General features: G+C 39.3%; 1 protein-coding gene across 5 annotated transcripts in view; it reads left to right on the forward strand.

The window, feature by feature from the left end:
* Positions 1–16810, forward strand: part of MSH3 (mutS homolog 3) — a 187540-nt gene that overhangs the window by 72848 nt on the left and 97882 nt on the right. For all 5 annotated transcript variants that reach the window (XM_045897423.3, XM_064596296.1, XM_045897431.3 and 2 more), the window contains one exon: positions 15266–15398. In XM_045897423.3, the coding sequence (XP_045753379.1) occupies positions 15266–15398 (133 nt within the window). The remainder of the gene's footprint in view (positions 1–15265; positions 15399–16810) is intronic.

Raw genomic sequence — 16810 nt, forward strand, 5'->3', positions numbered from 1 at the left:
TATTCAGCAGAAACAGAGTCAGTAGCAGACTTTTTCATGTAAATTAAAATTTTTATTTCTATTCTTAAAAATTTGTTTTCTATGACTAGGATTAATTTGAGATAAATTCAGTAGACCATATTGTATGCTCTGTAGGAGCTGAATCATGTATCTCTTGGGATCGTACTTTCCCAGGAAGGCTGAAAGAAAATATGCCATGTGTTGAACAGTGATGCTTTCCAAGTATGAACTCTAGATGGGCCCAACACCTATATAGCTGAAAACAAACACAAAAAACTTTTTCCTTTGTGCCGTGCCTTTAATTTTAGATCATAATTTCAAAACTTTTATCTTTCTAATTTACTAAAATTCATTTCAGAAAGAATTTGTTAAATCTTAATGGCACTTGCAACCTATTCCAAATAGCTAGAGGAAATCGTCAGCTGAGTAGTCATTGGTTCAGGCGTATATTTATTATTGTTGTTCGTGCTAACATGGGGGTCATGCAAATCACAGATCTCATCAGTGTGGTTATCCAGGCTAATACTCTCTTTCTAATGTTGGCAGCCAAAAGTTCGTTTAGAGTCTGGTTTTCTTTTATAGGGAGTCATAGAACAAAAAATTGGTGACAAGGGTATTAAGCAAGATATGGTAGGTTTCCCAAAGTTCTCCAAGAGCCTATTATTTGTCAGTTATCCATGAATTTTCTTAAATCCCTAGAGATCTTCTTTATATTTTCAGCTCATTTTAGTTCCTGGGGCAATCACACAGTTCATATATCCAGGACCAACTGTTTTAAGTTTCAGAGGATTTTCCACTCCCATCACCTTTTTTTGTATAAAATAGTCTCTTCAGTGTAGAATTTTACTAGTGACTTTTAGAAAATATAAATAGCTTTTATCCTATATTTACTGACTGATTCAAAGAATTTACTTAGATTATTGAGACTGGATTTTACTTTATTGAAACCAAATTCGCTTCCCTCCCCCCTTTCATTTATTTTTTTTGAGAGGCTGAAAGCCATTTTATTTTTTACAATTTTCTTAATTCAGGTATAATTAACATACAGTGTTATATTAGTTTCACACATCCAATGTCGTGATTCAGCAACTCTATACATTACTCAGTGTCCATCAGGATAAATGTACTCTTTATCCCTTTTACCTATTTTACCCATCTTCCCACCCACCTCTCTTCTGGCAACTACCAGTTTGTTCTCTGTATTTAAGAGTTTGTTTTTTTAATAAATAGGTTGTGTGTTGTGACCTATGCTTTTTATCAGTTCTCTAAGTTTAGGCAAGAAGATTCTTCAGTGTAGTTCTTTGGCTGCTTCTTATATATGAATGTCACATTGGCAAGTCATTCGTCCTAAGACCTTTTAAGATTTTATTTATTTATTTGAGAGAGAGAGAATGAGAGAGAGCACACGAGAGGGGGGAGGGTCAGAGGGAGAAGCAGGCTCCCCGCCGAGCAGGGAGCCCGATGCGGGACTCGATCCCGGGACTCCAGGATCATGACCTGAGCTGAAGGCAGTCGCTTAACCAACTGAGCCACCCAGGCGCCCCAGTCCTAAGACCTTTTAAAATTAAATTATATTGAATTCACTTTTTGAGGTTCTGTCTTTGAATTCCTTCTGCTTCTTTGAGTTGATACGATCTTGTCAATTTTATATATAAACACCATATGTAGTTTGTTGGTTTTGTCAAAAAGCCTTAAAATACAAATTCTCCTTGTTAATATTGAAAGAAATGGGAAAAAGAAAACTTTGAGAAGTATGGGATGCATCTCTAAAATACTGTTTTAGGCAAAATCCTAATTTCCAAGGCGGATTTGTTCATCTTGGAAGAAGGAGTCAAGATTCGGTAGCTTACTCTGTGTTTTAAAATATTAAACAAAAATAAGTTGTGGATTTCCTTTGTGGGTAACTTCTGCCTCACCTTAAATGTGGATGGTCCCCAGGGCTCTCTCCTGGGATCTCTTCTCACTTTCAGCACTACTTAGGATCTTTTCTGGGGCCGTGGTTTCTGTCGCTCTTGTGCTGATGACTTCATCCCATTATCTCCAGCAGCTCCCTGTTCACACATCTGCCAGAACATCTCTGCCTCAGAAAATACTCGGTTTGAATGCTGAATGAAACAGATTGGAAACAAAGCATGTCCTTAAGTGAGATAGTGACTTCTTGTAAATGAAGATGTGTGTGTGTGTGCGCGCGCCACAGGTGCACGTATATGTGTACACACATACAGAGCAGGGTATTATTATTATTTTTTAAAAGATTTTATTTATTTGACAGAGAGAGACACAGCGAGCGAGGGAACACAAGCAGGGGGAGTGGGAGAGGGAGAAGCAGACTTCCTGCGAGCAGGGAGCCCGATGCGGGGCTCGATCCCAGGACCCTGGGATTATGACCTGAGCCGAAGGCAGACGCTTAACGACTGAGCCACCCAGGCGCCCCTAGAGCAGGGTATTATTAACCACAAGGCAGAATCTGAGAAATCAGTCCTTTCCCTTCTAGGATGGATGATTTTGTTAAGCAGTGAAAACACTGGATTTCTGGCAAGAGGTAGTATTATATCATCTTGCCTTTTTGTAAAATCACTTTTTATGAAAGGCAGTCAGATGAAAGCCTTTTCATGAAAGGTTTTTTTATTTATTGAGGGAATCTCTGTGCCTCTGGTCTCGCCCTTCTCTGTTTCTGCTCTGCACTACCAATTGATTACTTTAACAAAAATGTATATCTGATTATGTTGTTCCCTACAGTTTGCAGTTCTCACAACACGCTGGGGTGTCATTTATTTCTGGATCTTTGTACAGTCTGTTTCCTTTGTCTAAAGTGGAAACTTGTACTCATCTCTGTTTCCATTCTAATGTGCTGCCTGCTTCTTCACAGTCTTTGCTATCTGCTCATCCTCTGGATATCCTTTAAATGTCAGTGTTCAGAGACCTGAACCTTACGAGCCGAGCTTTCTTCCTTCCCTATACCTCCCCTCACTGCCTCTTCTCTTCTCACTGTCTCCTACCCATATCCCTGTGAACATACCTGTTCCCTTCACTGTACATATCAAAGTGTCAGTGACTCCCAAATTTGTATCTCAGGTCTTTACTCTTCCTATTCCCCAGGATTATATATTCAGCTTTGATTCATAAACACATAGATGTATCACAGACATCTCAAACTTCACGTATTCAACCCTATTCCTCCTTCTGGTGTCCCCATTCCAGGAACCAGCACTTCACCGAACAAGTTGCTTAGACCAGAAACCTGGAAGTTATCCTGGACATTTCCTATTTGACAACCATGTCCTATCTAATACTAAGTCCTGTTGCCTTTAGCTCTAAAATATATTCAGAGTCTGTGCATGTCTTGCCATCTCCACTGCCATCACCCTGGTCTAAACTACATTAGTTCTTACTTGGACAGCTGCAGTATCCTCCTAACTCATCTCTTTTTCAAGATAAAGACTGTATTATGCCACTCCTCTCCCTTAAACTCTTCATTGGCTTCTGCTTCACATGAAGTTAAAATTCTTTCTCATGACTCTTCCGTCTGACTCTCCCCTGCATTCATGCATTCATCATCTTCCGGTCACTCTGGCCTTTCTTTGGTTCCTGAGCAACCCAAAGCTTTTACTCATCTTGTGGTCTTCACATTTGCTGGGCTCTCTACCTAGAATGTTCTTCTTCACATGCTGACTCCTCTTTTAAGTCTCACCTTTAAAGTGTCACTTCTTCAGAGAGATTTTCTCTGACTGCCTAATCTAAATTATGTTCCTTATATCATTCTTCATTAGCATATAGGATTTATCATGATTGATATTTGTTTTTTCTGTTTAATATTTCTCACTAAATTGTATTTCATTTATAACAAGCATTCAATAAGTATTTATTGAATGAATTATTAAAATGATGTCATTCAGGACCTAACTCAGCTATCTCTTTGAGAAGTTGTCCTTTTTCTCCTTTCTTCCTCTGTAGAAAGTTAACTCTCCTCAATTTTGTTCAACCTCTTACCCCTCCATCACCAACCCACACAGAATGAATTGGGGCTCATAGTACTTTGAATATAATAGATGGTCAAGAAATTATGAACAAATGAATCCATTTGAAAATCTTAGGGTTCCAAGTGGTCTTTGGCACACCTCTGTAAGAGAAGTTTATTTTTCTAAGAAAAACTCCTTGATTTTAAAAGCATCTTAGAAGCAGTTTTCCTTCATGTGATTCCTTATTTTAGTGGAACAGTTGCCTGGTCAGGAATGAAAACATTAACACTTAAAGTGGAAGAGATGGTTTGGCAGTATCTTGCTTTCTTGTCAACTCTTAGTGGAATTAGTAGTAAATAGAAGTTCCTTGGCGTAAGTCATGGGACTTAGTAAAGGAAGCCAGGTTGGGGGATGGGATGGGGTCATCTTCCCACCTGAGGCATAGCTGGTTTTAAATATCGTGTAAAAGGTCTGACTCACAACTCTGAACACATCTGAATTGGAATTTTTTTGCTTAGAATTATTTGGATGCGCTGTGATTTTCCTATGACTCCTTAAGGCCATGCCTGTATAATTTGAATTCCATAATGGGTGAATTAGATAGTGTATTAGTTTGCTGGGAGTAAAAAAGTATCACAAACTGGATAGCTTAAACAACACACATTTGTCTCACAGTTCTTTCTGAGTTCTCAGAGGAGAAGCTGTTCCATGCCTCGCTCCTAGCTTCTAGTGGTTTGCTGGCAATCTTTGGTATCACTTGGCTGGTAGTTGCATCTCTTTTCTGTCTGCTTTCACATTCACATGGTGTTCTTCCTGTGTGCATATCTGTTCACATGACGTTCTTTCAATTAGGATGTATCCTATTGGATTGGGGACCTCCCATATTCCAGTATGACCTCGTCTTAACTAACCCTGGTTCCAACTAAGGTCAAATTCTGAGGCACAGGGGATTAGTCTTCAACATGTATTTTTTTGTTGATACAATTCTACCCCTAACAGGGAGGCTCAATAATTTCATCTTTCTTCCTTTTGGCACAAGCAGATTGAATATATTCATCTCTTGGATGGAAACAAGTGTTTTGATTATCATTTAAATGTATTACACATTTATTCAACATCTGAAGTGATGTTATAAAGAACCATTGAATTTTGTAAGTTGCAAACATTCTGCAATTTTGAGCCTGAAGTACAGTACTCTGAAAAATCATCCATCGGTCTTTGAAAAACATTCTGGTCTGTATCTGTCCAGGTGAAGGTATTTTACAAATGTTAGGTTGATTTTTAGGGATCAGAAAAAGACATTTGTATGTGGGAAAAAAAGAGTAAGGGAAATGTTTGGGTAGAAAGGAGCAGAGGTCCACATCTAAGGGTTGAGGAGAGACAAGTAGCCATGGTGGGGAGGGAGAGGGCTGAGGCCTAAGCGGTAAGATATATTACTCTGTAAGTGGGTCCTGTGTGGGAGTGGAGAGAAAAAGGCAGCACAGAAAACTGATGTCTGACTGTGCTGCATTTTTTGAGTCTGTGATATGTCTATTAATTCTTCCAGCTATCCTCAGAGATAGTTATTACTTCATTTTATAGACGTGGAATACTGAGACTCGGGTAATTATCCAAGATCATCCAGCTTGCACATAGGGCCCATCTAGAAGCACACTTGGGGTGTTATTGGGACTTGACCTCTAGTTCTGCTTCCCTCACCCAGTTGTGTCACTTTGTAAAAGTTACGAATTTTGATACACCCTCTGTTTCTTTATCTGTAAAGTGGGAACTATAATACCTAGCTCACAGGGTTGTTGTGAGGACCAGATGAGACAGGATATATAAAGAGTTGTTCTGGTTGCTAGCATCAGTTATGTGGTTCAGGAAAATAGCTGTGGTCTTTATAATTGGTTATAATTTATAACCAAAAAACTGGAAGCAACCTAGTTATTAATAGGGGAGTAGAAAAATAAATTGTTATCTAGTCTTAGTTAGGATATGATAACAGCAGTTAAAATGAAGACAGTGGTCAGATGACCCAGCTGGAGGCTTCCCGTGATGACAGGGCAGAGGCTGGGTGCCACTGTCAGGTGTCCCAAATCTGTCTGGTCAGGTCTCCTGAATCTAGTACTTGTCTGTGTTGTATCTTTTGCCTGTAGCTGCAGTCGGTATCGTGAGGAGAATTTGCAAGGAACACTGGTGAGTAAATAGTGTCTTTGTCAGTCCCCTCTAAGAATGATGCAACAATCAGGATTGAGCTCTGTCATTTTGTGTGGTCGGGCTTGGATCACAACCTTTCTCATTTATTTAATGCTCTAAACCTGACTATGTCGTGGGACCTTAGGAAGCTCAGTCTCATATTCTGATTGACTAAGGACAGGTTAACATGTTTGTTAACACTAAAGGTGTAGTACATTGGTTGGAGAAACTAACTGCTTAACAACAACAACAAAAATACCACACAGTTGGACAGCTCTAACAGTGGAAATTGATCTCTTCTCTATCTTCTTTACATAAACAATCCATGGTCTTGCCATATTGAAGGTGGGCTGGAACTCATCACATAGGCATTTAGGAACTCCACAGGCTCTTCAGTCTTAAACCTGTGATTTCTGAGGTCAGCCTGGGCAGTGACATCCAGCCAGAGGAAGGGGACAGAGCATGGAGGACATATTTTTGGTTCACCAGGTCTTGTAGTGGCAAATATCATTTCTGCTCACACGTCACTGACTAGAAATCATTCTGATGGTCTCATTTAACTGTAAGGGAGGTTAACAAATGTTTGTCAAGGACGAAAAAGACATATTTAATGAATACCTAGCAGTCTATTGCCAGAGATGGGCTATTTTTCCTTTAACTTTGTATTGTTGTTTCAACTGTGTTGTACTTTTTTTTTTTTACACATTTAAATGATGAACTTATTTAAATTTCTGAATAGGCAGTACCTTCACATAGTTGCAGAGCTTAAAAATGGAAAAAGAGGGTGCCTGGGTGGCTCAGTTGGTTAAACGTCTGCCTTTGGCTCAGGTCGTGTGATCCTGGTGTCCTGGGATTGTGATCCTGGTGTCTGGTGTCCTGGGTTCGTGATCCCAGCATCCTGGGATTGAGCCTCGCTTCGGGGCTCCCTGCTTAGTGGGGAGTCTGCTTCTCCCTCTCCCTCTGCCCCTCCCCCTGCTCGTGTTCTTTCTCTTTCTCAAATAGATAAAATCTTAAAATATATATATATATATAGATAGTGAAATGTTTGCCTCTCATCCCTGCCCCACATCTGCTCAGTTCCTATTGGATAATCATGGTTGTTATTTTCTTGTGTATCTTTCCAGAGGCTTTCTGTTTTAAAAAGCAAATAAATAAAGATGAATATATAGTCCTCCCTCCCTTTTTATACATGGATGGGGCATAATATACACAATACTCTTTGCTTCTTTCCCTTAATAGTATAAGATAGTTACTTTTGTATTATTATGTATAGTAAATTTATGTATAGTAAATTTTGTATTATTCTGTCTCAGTGACAAGACGTTCCTACTCTCAAGGAGTTTCTAATCTAATTTGGTCAAGGTATAATCTAGTGAGGAGGAGATGCAGATAAGATATCTTGTACCTAAGATAAAATTCTTACCTGTTACACGCTGTATAACTCAGTAGCACAATTAGAGCAAATGAAGAATACTTTTTAAATTCAAATTAGATTTTTAGAAAACTGTTAAAGAGAATTAAGCATGCTAAGGTTATTCTTGGTAATTAAATCACATAAATCATTGAAATTAGCAAAACTGAAAATGGTTGGTATTAGGAAATAGATCCCTGACTATTGATTACATTTTTGTGTAATTTTCTAAAGCACTAAGTACATTCTAGTGATAGTTCTTTCTCTTGAATAATTAAATGACTTTTATTTTGGTAAACTCATGTTTGGAGTATTAACCGTTTATTTCTAATTCATAACTCTGGCCTCAGTGACAAAGTAATAAAATGTTATGTATTTCCTCCATTTACCGTTTAATTTATATTAACAAAACTGAATGCCATTTTAAAGTCTCAGGGATTTGTTTTACTGAACTACATTGGGAGGCCCTCTTTATTCTTTGTGGTTTCCCATGTTCCATGAACCTGCCCACACAGTGTTCACCTTTGGTCACTGTGATTTTCCTCAGCCCAGTGAGACACAATACTGCTCATAAATGGGAATGAAGAGCAGTAGGTGGGGCATAGCTGCGAGCGGAGATTGGTTGCTGTTGAGCCCTGCCTCTCTGCCTTTGCTGTGTGAATGTTTGAGCAGAAACTGCTGCTGCCAAGAAAAAAGTGACCCCAAACACCTCTTACCCGAACGTCTGCCCTAACTTAGTGCCTGTGGAGGAACCAGTGTCTCTTGGGATGCTTATACCCAGGAACCTGCTGCTGGCCTCCGCTTCGTTCTGTAGTAATCAGGCCTCCAGGGAAGGCTAAACTGGTTCATGTGACCAGCAGGAAATGGCAGCTTTCCTTTGTGCTGAGGAGGAGATACACAGGAGAGAGTGAGGAGGAAGAGTTGGAGATCTTTTCCTTCTTGGCTCTTCCAGCTTTATTTTCCTCTCTTTGTGCCTTTACCAGCGGGGATTTTCAGAGTGTATCTCCTCCAAATGCCGTGGGAGGACTTCATTTCCTGTGGCTGTAATGTCATAAAAATCCCTCTATGAAATAACTAGAGATGCTGTATAAAGCATAAGACATTGTTTTCGGACATAGCTGAGTCTCTTAAATAATGATAAAGGGAAAAACTGAGGGAACAGATTAAAGAAGGAGCTGGAAATGGGAGTTGACTGCTGCTGCAGTTGCCCCCCTAGGCCTCTGCAGACGTTGGTAATCAAAAGGATCGGGTTTTAAAAAGCCTTGTGGGAAACTGGAGTGAAGGCTTTGTGTCTAAGTTAGGGACCCTATAGTAATGTGAGACCCTCCAAGGATCATAATCTCATTAAAGAGAGGGAACAAGGAAATACATTTGTCTTGGCCTAGTCTTTACAGAGGGGAAATTTGCCAAGAATTCTCAACCAGAGAGGCTCACCCTCACTCAGGTTTGCTATTCCAATTTGTACTGTCTGTGTGGCCTGGCAATTTCCAACTTGTGAAAGTTGTTTTGAATGGTCCCATGCCTCAGGGTTCCTAGCAGAAGCAAATGCAAACGCTCCCTGAAGGAATGCACTCTCAATCCTGGCCTTCTAGGAATCCCAAAGAGAAAGCTCTACCATAAGCTCACAGACCACAATTACAAAAGATAAGGAAACAAGTAACCATGAATGTGAGTAGAAATTATAAACAGCTGAATTAGAATCCCAAGACCTTCAGATCGTGGGATTATGAGGATAAATATCAAAAGTTAAAAGAAGTTAAATACAAAAAAGAACAAAAAATATGAGCACAAAACAAAAATGCCATCAAAGGAGAGAGTAGATTGTTTTTTTTAAAAAGAACTACATACAACTTTTAGAAACAGCGGGTGGGTTACACAGGAATAAATGCAGTAACTATAATGCAGGGTAATATCTGAAGAAATTACCTGGAGTATACATAGACAATATGATAAAAAAATATAAAAAATTGTAAGACAAAAAGAGAATTAGGTGGTCTAACATAATCCTCATCAGATTTCCAGAGGGAAATTAGAATAGGGAGAGAAGAGACAGTGTTCAAAGAGATTGTCCTTTGACAATCCTTTATTAGGATGAGAATTTCTCATATTTCATGAATGATATGAATCCTTAGGTTTAGGAAGCACAGTGGATTCAAAGTGCGTTTGAGAACAAATGAGAAATCCACATTTCACTAAATCACACTGAAACTGTATGATACCACATCAGATGTAAAAATATTACAGAGCAGAGAGCAAAGAAAGATCACCTGTCATGCCCTAAAAATTACATAACTGATTTGATTTCTAATTTCCCCACCTGTTCTCTGCTTTATTTGCTTTCTTTCAGTGATTTCTTTTGGATTTATTGAGTTTTTGTTTTTTTGTTTTTCATTTAATCACCCCTTTCCCTGCCCAAAGCTTTGTAGTTTATATGTCTGTTCCTGTTGTCTCTTGTTTCTGTTGATTCTTACTCATCTAGTTGCTTTTTATGCTTGATTATCTTTGTTTACTGATTATATTCTTTGGAAATTTATTTTAAGAATAATGTGAGGGCTAGGATGAAGGTGCCTTCTCTGTTTGTTTGCTTCTGCCAGGTTCTTGGTGGCACAACAATTCTGGGACCATTTTAGTTCAAGTGCAGCATTTGGTATGTTTTAGTCCATCCAAATGATGCGAACCTTACTGCAAGTTCATCTTTACTGTGAGGCTAGCTCATTTTTAAGCAAATCTCTTCAGTACTAAAGTGGCTTTGACTGCTGGATTACTCCTCTGGGTTCCTGTTTTCTTTTAGATTTTGGTGATTTTATTCCTTACCATTTTGTTAGTTCTTTGATACTTTTATGAACATGTTTTTATGTCTCATTTGTCTTTTTAAATTGTCCTCATTGGAACAATGGTCTGAAAGTACTGGTTCTCACCATTACCAAAAGCAAAAATCCTGTTATATGTTTTCAAAGACTCAAGTTGATGTTCTAAACTGGTAATGGAAGGTAGCTGTCAGAAAATTGTTCTGTTTAATATTCCAAAAAGGGTGAATTGTTGTCTGTTCCAAAAATGATGCATCACTAGAATAGGAGTAATAAAAATCCTCAGAAGCTTGTTGGGTGATTTATAATTTGCAACAAGGTACATATTCAGAATAGCTCCTTAGAATGTAATTTGTAAATAAATAAAATAACGACATTTGTGGATGACTCATAGCGCATCTCCTTATTCAAGCTATTCTTTCTTCCCCCTCCTGCCTTGCCTTATCTAATATGTCACAACTCTTGTTAACTTGACCTCCTTAATGTATCTTAAAACTATGTGCCTTTTCACCCCTCTATCCTTTACCCAAGTTCAGATCATCAGCATCCCTCCCCTGGAGTCTTCCTGCCACTGTCCTCTGCCTTTCAGACGTTAGCCATTGGCTCCCATTCTCAGGGGAAAGTCCCAGCTCCGGTGTGGCCCATGTCCCTCACATGACCATATGCTGCCTGGCTGCCTAGCTCCTGCTGTCACACTCTCACACTTTCAGCCTCCATCTTCCCGTACATCTTCCTGTGCTACTTCTACAGTCAGTACTTTCGTAAGCACTTGGTAATTATTCATTAAATGAACCAGTGAATGATGTGTATGACTCTAGGGAGATCCACGTAATCATAGGCCCTCTCATGTTTCTGTTAGAAAGCTGTGTAGGTAGTTAGTTGAGCCATAGTGCATGGCCAGCATGGTAATGTCTGGATTTAATTTACTCATTTTATATCGTCTGTCTTTAGCGCCAACCTTTCAGTGAAAAGTCAGAACAAACACAAACAACTCTTCAGAGCCAACCTTTCAGTGAAAGTCAGAACAAACACCACATAAAACCACCTCTCCTCAGTAGTTTGTATTTTAGCTTTCCCCCCCGCTTCGCCCTCCAAGTAACCTTATGTTAGAATGATAGAGGCATCTCCACCAATAGCAGCCAGCAGGTACAGACTTCATCGCATGTCCTTACAATGGCAACAGCTGTAGTAGGGTTACGTACTGTGTTCCTGAGTGGCAGCCACACAAAACAGATACTGGCGTCATCGCCCAACTCACCTTCCGATGTGAAGGACTCCAGTGACACCCACTTTCAGTCCTTGGGTCTTCGGTGGTAAAGAAGAATCTTTGTCATTGAAGGACCTCAAGTCCATTGTTTTTTGTCATAGGGAATGAAATGACTCAGGGGCCTTCCTTTCATTTGGAATGTGTCATGCTCTAAGATCAGCCATAGAATTCTATAGGGCATCTTGACGCAAATACTTTTATCACCATCTCGTTGACAGTGCTACTTCCTTTTTTTTTTTTTTTTGACAGTGCTACTTCTTGTTTTGTTGACTGTCATGATCACTGAATCTCTCTTATTGATTACACCAAGATATTTTTTCTCTATTTTGGTATAATCTGTCATACTGTTTTATTAGAGTTATTTGGGAAGTCTTGTTACTGCTGCTAAGTAAAGAACAGGATATGCACACTTTTTTAAAAACTTGATTAGAAGTTATTTTACTAATTTGCATTCTGATCTGCAGATAGGAGATAAAAGTAGAACTATAGCTCCCCCAGTGGTGAGAAGTTTGTAGTAAACAGTGTCACACACCCTTTCACTCTCTTCCTGCCTGTTCTAAACATCTGTAATGCGTTACGGCATTCTCAGTGCAGCCTACTAACCATTTTGGGTGCTCTTTCCCCTACCCTGTGCCGTTCTTTGTGGTATCTACCAAACAGATTGTATAAGCAAATAAAGATCACTGTTAACAGCTAATCTGTATTGAGTACTTACTATGTACCAGGCACTGTACTGTTTGCCATGCATTATTTCATTGCATTCTTGTAACAGCTCTGAGTTAGAGACCATTATTATTCCGATTTTATAGATGGAGAAACTAGGGCAAGACTAAATAACTGGTAAATGGTAGAGGCTGGATTTTAACTGAGGTCACCTGCCCAAATTTTTAACTTCTGAGCTCCCTAACCAATGAAGGCTGGGTTAAAACCAAAATGATTCATAGTAAATATGCTTTTGCCTGTGCTGTCATTAGGCTAAAATAAAAAGCCAGTACCTTTGTATTTTTCCAGATTGCAGACCAGCTTAGCACATCCTTTTTTGTCTCTTTCTAAGAAATTTGTAGTTTTATGTCTATTTAAAAAAAATCTTCTGGAATATTTCATAAATATGACTTAGGCTTTTATTAACCTGTTTTGCTTTTATCTTTCCATATCTCCAACAACCTTTATAATTTTTGAGAGAGCAGCTATCTTTGTAGGCTGTCTTATACATTCACAGATGGTATTATTTTATCTGTCCTCATACCATCTGTAGCATCAACCTAGTCTGTTCCAATTGGTGTTATCTTTCATTTATGCAGGAGTGAGTTATTAAAATAAAACTTTATATTTGTATAGCATTTTGGGTAAACGTTAGGGTAAAACATTGATTTATTTTATCACAACAATCCTATGCACAGAAAATTTTTTTCACCTCATCTTGATTTACTTTATATGTAGTCTTTGGAATTGAGCTGAATTGAATTCAAGAACTACTTTTTGAAACACATACTGTGATCCCAGAACTGTGGGAATGAAGAAATGATCCCTGTTCTCACTGAGCTTACAGTCCAGCAGAAAAGACAGAGAAGTAAATACAATTACGATTTCCACTATGGAAAGACAATAGAGGGTTGTGTGGAAAAGGATGGCAGAGGATTAAATCTGGTCTGCTGAGTCCAAAAAGCTCTTTCAGAAGAAGGGTGAATAGGAGTTTGCCAAACAAAGTGGAGCTGGTAGGTAGCAGGAGAGAGGAAGAGAGTCTTCAAGGCAGAGTGAGCAGCAAATGAGGAGGCCCTGATATCAGAGAAGTTGGAGTGACCAAAATATGGAACAATTTCAGTGTAAGTGAAACTTACAGTGAGAGGAAGAGAGTGGCAGCGGCCTGACTTGAGACTTGAGAGGTAAGCAGGGCCCAGTTGTCTTGTAGGTCAGTGAAAGAATCTGGATTTGCATCTAAGATTATTGGCAAATCATTGATGAGCTGAAAGCAGAGGTAAGACATGAACAGATTTGGAAGACCGCTCAGGCTACAGTGTGGAGACTGGATTGGAAAAGGGGGCAGAAGTGGATGCAGGAAAGTTAGGAGGCTCTTTTTGTAGTCTGTGTGAGAAATGATTTTTACTTAAACTAGTGTAGCAGTAGTAGAGATGGAAAGAAATGGATTGATTTAAGAGGCCACCCCACTGAGAATGGAGGAACCAGTGTGTATGTCTACAAAGCTCGGGTGTGTTCTACTGTGTCATGCTGAACCAAATGCCTGTTCTACATAGTAGAGTATGAGCCAGAGAAAAATGAAACAGAAATGAAGCCAGCCTAGTATGCATGTTGTGAACAGGCATGACCTCACAGAGTAGTTTGAAGGATAATTAAAGAGAAAAGCACTCAATTAATTGGGAAGTACTGAATTTAACAGTCATCTAGGCAGGATTCTGAGGCTTGCCCTTCACGTCAATGTGTGTGATATCAAAGAACTTTGTTAGACAGATGTGTATTCAGTAGCTCACGTTTCCCTTTGGCCCTAAGTGTCAGTTCATTCTTTCATTTGCTTGCTTGCTCATTCTTAGTTCAAAAAAACATTTACTGAGGGCTCACTATCTACTAGGTATGTTTACTTATCTCAGTCTTTAATACCACATTATGGCCATCATACCTAGTCTGGGCCTTTGGCATTTATAGGCACTAGGTGGGCCACATCCTGTTTAGGGCACATTTAGTCAATCCGGTTTCCATTTTAAGTTGACAGCCTCACCATTTCCTCTCCAGTGGCCTGCCCATCACTTACAGTGCAGCCACTGATGAAATCCTCCTACTCTGGTCTCCCATGTCTCCTGACATCTTATCTTCTGTACTTTCTGTTACTGCTCTGAGTCTTTGCTCAGGCTCAGTAATGCCTAATCCCACTTCAGACAGGTGATCAATTCAGCCACCACCACGAAGTCTTCTATCAAAGTAGTTGGTTGAATGAATGAATTGGTTTTTGACTGAGATGATCAGTCATTTCAGTCGGACTAGAAAACTCAATTGCCCTTTGTAGATCTGTTATATTAGCCAAGGTAAAACAAGCAGTTGTAGCAAATAAATCCTCAATCTCAGTGGTTTAAATACAATAAAAGTTTATTTCTTGCTAATGTAACGTCCACCTGGTAGCAAATGTGGGCGTGATGGGTTTTCTGCTCCACTAACGGACCCAGGCTGAGAGAGTCTTCAGGTGGCTCACAAGATTGTTTGGGGCCTAACATTCAGCTGGGGAAAGAACAGATGTGAAAGATCACACAGGAGGGTTTTATGGGCCAGAGCCAGAATTGGCTTAATCATTCCTGCTTACATTTTATTGTCTACAACGTGGGTACATGGCCATAGCTAATTGCAGAGGGAAACTGGGAAATATCGTCTGACTGGGAAATGTCGTCTGTGTGTTTGCCCAGGAGGAATGGAAAATCTAAGGAGCCAGTTTCTGCTCCACCTAGTTAATGACTTTCCTTGTATGGTACCTGCTCTTTGATGTAAATGATAGGGGTTAGGAAGGGCCAGAGGTATGGAGGAGGAGTCCCTTTATGTTTTTCTAAGTAGCTATTGTCACAGTGCTGGGCATAAGAGTGGGAAATGTCTCTATTCTGAATTCCTAACATATCTTATAATTGTTACTACTCTGTTCCCACAGGGAGATAAATGCTCGACTAGATGCTGTATCTGAAGTACTCCATTCAGAATCCAGTGTGTTTGGTCAGATAGAAAATCATCTGCGTAAACTGCCCGATATAGAGAGAGGACTCTGTAGCATTTATCACAAAAAAGTAAGTGTGATAGAAATCAAATCTATTAAAGCTGTTAATGTTCTGCAGCACAAGGACACCAGGTATTAAAGGAAAACATGTCAGAGCTTTATCATTGTTATTATTTTGTGAAATCTTACGGATAACATGAGAGAATTCTTAGAACATTTAATGGCACAAATTAAAGTTATTCCAATTTTTTAGGGGCGCCTGGGTGGCTCAGTCGTTAAGTGTCTGCCTTTGGTTCAGGTCGTGATCCCAGGGTCCTGGGATCGAGCCCCGTGTCGGGCTCCCTGCTCCGTGGGAAGCCTGCTTCTCCCTCTCCCACTCCCCCTGCTTGTGTTCCCTCTCTCGCTGTGTCTCTCTCTGTCAGGTAAATAAATAAAATCTTAAAAAAATAAAAAATAAAAAAAATAAAGTTATTCCAATTTTTGCATTGTAAAAAGTAAAGTTTGCCCCTTTCTGTTAACTACAGCAATGCATAGAGGCCCTTCTATTTTAACACAGGATATTCTCATGTTTCATCCTCAAAATGTGGACCATCATCAAAATAGGAAATTTCTTAGACTAGCCATTTTTTTTAAAAAAGATTTAATTATTAGAGAGTGTGCACGTGCACACACATGTGTGCACAGAGGGGTCGGGGGGAGGGGCAGTAGGAGAGGGGAGAGAGAATCTCAAGCTTACTCTGTGCTAAACACAGAGCTGGGAGTGGGGCTCGAGCCCATGATCCTGAGATCATGACCTGAGCTGAAACCAAGAGTCCAGCACTTAATCGACTATTCCACCCAGGCACCCCTAGACTAGCCATTTTTAAAAAAGAGATGTCTTATTTCTTTTGACCCTAGAACAACTTCTTATTTGACTTATCCAAAGGAAAAATCTGCTAATATATCTGTGGGGGTATCAATATGCAAATGAGTTTGGGTATTGAAGCAAAGTAAAAAGCATTATTTTGATTTTTAGCACTTAAGCTTTACAGTTTGTCATAACATTAACAAGAGAGTGTTTTCCCATGAGGCTAGCAGAAGATTTTTTTCAACAGAAACTTTGCAAATCAGAAAGGAGTGGCACGATATACTCAAAGTGCATAATGGGAAAAATCTGCAGCCAGGAATACTCTATCTAGCAAGGCTATTGTTCAGAATAGAAGGAGAGATAGTTTCCCAGACAAACAAAAACTAAAAGGAGTTCATGACCACTAAACCAGCACTGTAAGAAATATTTAAGGGGAACTTGAGTGGAAAGAAGAGACCAAAAGTGAAGTATAAATGTAGGAAATCCAAAAGCAGTAAAAATGATTATTTCTGTAAAAAATCAGTCAAGGACCTCACACACAAAAAAGGATATAAAATATAATAACATATACCTAAAACATGGGGAGGAGAGGAGAAAAGAATGGGTTCAAACTTTAACAGCCATCAACTTAATAT

Source organism: Mirounga angustirostris, unplaced genomic scaffold, assembly GCF_029215605.1.
Source record: "Mirounga angustirostris isolate CCGP_5_RB_7025 unplaced genomic scaffold, mMirAng1.0.hap1 SCAF_7, whole genome shotgun sequence".
Lineage (NCBI taxonomy): Eukaryota > Metazoa > Chordata > Mammalia > Carnivora > Phocidae > Mirounga > Mirounga angustirostris.